The 3,819-nt window shown below is 42.1% G+C and overlaps 1 protein-coding gene across 2 annotated transcripts; it reads right to left on the bottom strand.

Annotated features, from left to right (window-relative positions):
- Positions 1-510: 510 nt before the first annotated feature.
- On the bottom strand, positions 511-3,259 carry LOC121762306 (zinc finger protein GAI-ASSOCIATED FACTOR 1-like). Of its 2 annotated transcripts, none has more exons than XM_042158141.1 (4): positions 2,688-3,259; positions 2,200-2,596; positions 1,905-2,125; positions 511-1,589 (listed from the first exon to the last, which is right to left on the bottom strand). In XM_042158141.1, exons 1-4 carry the CDS (start codon positions 2,788-2,790, stop codon positions 901-903), a joined length of 1,410 nt encoding a protein of 469 aa, XP_042014075.1. In that variant the 5' UTR covers positions 2,791-3,259; the 3' UTR covers positions 511-900. The 2 variants fall into 2 exon arrangements, with proteins under 2 accessions (XP_042014075.1, XP_042014076.1); XM_042158142.1 differs by having other exon boundaries at positions 511-1,583.
- Between the last annotated feature and the right edge of the window lie 560 nt (positions 3,260-3,819).

Below are 3,819 nucleotides of genomic sequence, written 5' to 3'. Positions count from 1 at the left end.
GATTCAAATTTCTTCCGAAACCATCATCCATATATATAATTGTGTAAATGTAAGTTGTATCCTAGTGTAAAATCATATACTATAAACCATCATATAATTATGAATAAATCTGACGTAAAGATACATGCTTTCAAGCCCATCATTTGATATTTTTTGAACTCATATTTTAATTGGTGGCAACTTGCCGGCCTCACACTTTGACCAATACTAATAATATATTGACAAGTTTCATGTCATTTTCATGATGTCGCACCACTATAATCTTAGTCTTATTGCATTATTTTGCTAGAAATCAATCCAATTGTACATTACACAAAATTTCACTTGTGATTGAACAAGATATCATCATCCTCTAAACTTTGTTGCTATGCTTCTCACTTCATTTTTATTTGGATAAGACCTAATTTATTGACTGACATTTGCCCCCCAACCACCCCCGTCACGTTTAAACATCACTCACCTAAACTCATCTTTCCAGTGCTTAATAAACAAGATTTTTTCAGCCAAACATAAAAAAGGGAATCCTCAAACACAAGCTACAATCATTATTACATATGTTTATCTAACTAATTCAATGTGACAAAATATATACACAAAGCTTTGTAGCATGTGAGTTTAATACAACAACAAACCTAGACTCATAATTGGTTCATATCTCAGATCGAACATTTTCTAAGGCGGGTACCCGAGCTCGTACCTGGACGTATGATCACCCGATGAGACGAAGTATGGTGGCCGCCTACTCCACCTCCGATTCGAAACTGGAAAAAGAAAAACAGAAATACTAATAGTAATTCTTTTCATCAAAGGCCTTAGGCCAATGAAATGCAAAATGGCTTTATCTCATCTAAAACTTTAAAACTCAGGATTTTTCACTACAATCAACAGCATTGGTGAGCTTCATCTTATATCTTGGCCACCGAAGTCTCTACCAACGTCGAGACCACCGTTCATCAGAACTGATAGTCCACTAGTGGAGCCGCCAGTGGCGGCCATCCCCAAGCCAAGAAGGTCCAGGGTAGTATGCTTAGGCCCAAAAATCGAAGGAGTTCCCAACATTAGTTCCTTGAGACCAGAACCACTATCACAGGCCAGCCCGAGACCAGCTAATGACGGCCCGTCGTGAGAAACACTAGGAGACGAGGACGAGGATGCAATTCCGAGACCCCTCAGTAACGATGTGTTTGATGCTGCAGCCCCCATCTGAGCGGCCTTTTGTAGCAATGCCGTTGCTGAGAGAGATGGCAGTGGTGCTGGAGGATACTGCATATGGTCCTGCCCGGCTGTTCCGAAAATTGACGACCCTTGATTCACTGCAAGGCCGAGAGCTACTGGCTCTGAAGATGAAGACGGGGCAATAGCAGGCGTAGGGTCAGGACAAGCAATTGAACGGAATAGATTTGAGAAGCTGGCTGTTTGAGATTGGAAGCTTCCAGAAGATGTGGATGAAGCAAACAGAGTGGCAAAGACATTACTACTAGAGCTTCCATTACAGCTTGAGCCACTCGTCAAGTTTGTCATCACGGGTGTCTCCTCCAACACTCGGCAACTGGTCGAATCAGGTTTCGCACTTTCCAGCATCTCTGTGACTTCAAGAAATTAACATGAAAATTAAAAAAAAAATCAACTAAAACAGCAAAACAAGCTATAACTTTTCCTTATAAATGGTTCTATGCATAAAGAAAAATCACACTTCCACTTCTTGGATCTTAATGCTTGTTTGCTTTACATAAAGTATGCTAATTTTTTAATCAATCTCCCACTACTCTGTCCATTAATAACTAGTTCTTGCTATATAAAAACAGCTAACCATATGCAGAGAGCAACAAAAACCATAAACAGACAAAACAGAATCCAAGATTCAAAGGCAACAGAAAAGGACAAATCAGGATTTAGCAAACTACCATGATTGTTGTTATCTGGTAAGGACAAAGATACCACGTCAGTTTGAGTAGAATCTTCATGCTCCGATGGCAATGGCAACGGCGGTGGAGGCGATGAGGCCGGTGAAGGTGGCGATGGCGATGGCGATGGCGATGGCGATGGCGGTGAAACAGAGGCCGGCTTCGATGTTTCCTCTGCTAAAGCATCACAAAAAGCCCTGTGTGTGATAAAGCTATCCTTCCTACACACCACAAAATCACAATCAAGAAAAAGGGGCGAAATTCAATTCGATTTCGAAACAAAGCCAAATTCAACCTGTTGAACAGAGTCCCACAGTCGCATTTGTACTCTTTCGTTCCACAAATCTTCGAATGCGCCTTCCAGTCGGATTGAACAGCGTATTTCTTGGAGCATTTGTCGCATTTCCACTTCTTCTCGCCGTGCTTCCGGCAGAAATGCTTCTTGATTCCGGTGAGATCGCCAAGCGCCCGCGACGGCTCGTGGTGGACGCAGCTCGGCTCGGGGCAGACGTAGACGCGCTTCTTCACATCCTTGCTTGATCTCTGCCGCAGCTTCCATGGCAGATTGTGGCCACGCCGGTGCAGCTGCAGATTCTGGTCGCGCTGAAACCCCTTTTTGCATACCTCGCAGACGAATCTGTTCGTCGCCATTAACGTCTTCGGCGATAAAGCGATCACCTCAGCATCAGGATCTGATCAAATTAAATAATTCTCAAATCAATTGAATTGCATATTTTGAACTATACAGTGATAAAGAAAAGGTGGAATAAATTCAACTCTCACCGGGCATGCCGGGGAGATTCCGCTTCTTTTTCGCAATTGCTTTCTGCGGCGGCGCTGCTTGAATTCCGGAAGAATCGTCGCCGGAGGCTGTGGAGTCGTTCATTTTTTATCTTCTTTTTGAGCTCTTACTAATTTTATCTAACTAAATTGATTCAGAAACCGGAAAAAATGCGTGCCCTAAAAAAGGCGGCGGCGGCGATTTTGCAAACCCCGGTAAAATGGCGGCAAAATAGAGTGGTAAAGAAGTATAATTTACGAGTTTGCGGAAATGGGCTGTGGATAAAAACGGAGAAAATCAGGTGGGTGTTGAGATTTGACCAAAATTATTGAGGTTGGAATGGGAAAAGTTACAGAGATTGGCGGCTACTGTGTTGAAATGAAGCAGTTGGGGTGGGGGAGGTTGTACACAGAGCTTAATTTGTTGCACCTTTTCATTTGAACTCTGCGGTTCAGAGCTGCCGGCGAGTTGGAAGGGCGGTGGCTTATTTGAGTCGGCGGCTTGAGAGAGAGAGAGAGAGAGAGAGAGAGAGAGAGAGAGAGAGAGAGAGAGTCAGTGGGAGAACAAGTCTTTTTTTTTTTTTTGGTCTTCAAAAAATATTATTTGATGACACATTATTAATGAATGTTATTAATGTAACTGAATAAGTATACTAATTACTAGTACTATACTATAATTATTATTTTCCATTTTCTATACGTAAATACCTGAACCTGAGGTGTCGGAAGCTTTGTATACTAAAAAAAAGTAAATCTTACAAACTAATAATAGTATCATATCGTTGTACTATTGTTTAATTTATGGGACATCATATTTTAGAGAGATGATGACATTTTGGTAGGGCTATTAATCGGGTCGGCCCGTCACCCTAATTTATGGGAAATCATATTTTAGAGAGATGATGACATTTTGGTAGGGATATTAATCGGGCCGGTCCGTCGGGTATCGGGCCAACCCTGATTGGGTTGCGGGTCAATCGGGTGCGGGCTAATCGAGTTGTGATTTCTTTCGGGTTATAAAAGTTCAACCCTGACCCTAAAAGCTCGGGTTTTGGGCTAGCCCAGCGGGTTAATCAGGTTACTACCGATAAGATTAACATGCGATCAATCCAATAAATAATTATAAAAATTAGTT

This window comes from Salvia splendens, chromosome 13 (assembly GCF_004379255.2).
Source record: "Salvia splendens isolate huo1 chromosome 13, SspV2, whole genome shotgun sequence".
Lineage (NCBI taxonomy): Eukaryota > Viridiplantae > Streptophyta > Magnoliopsida > Lamiales > Lamiaceae > Salvia > Salvia splendens.
This window is presented reverse-complemented; position numbering and strand designations above follow the sequence as displayed.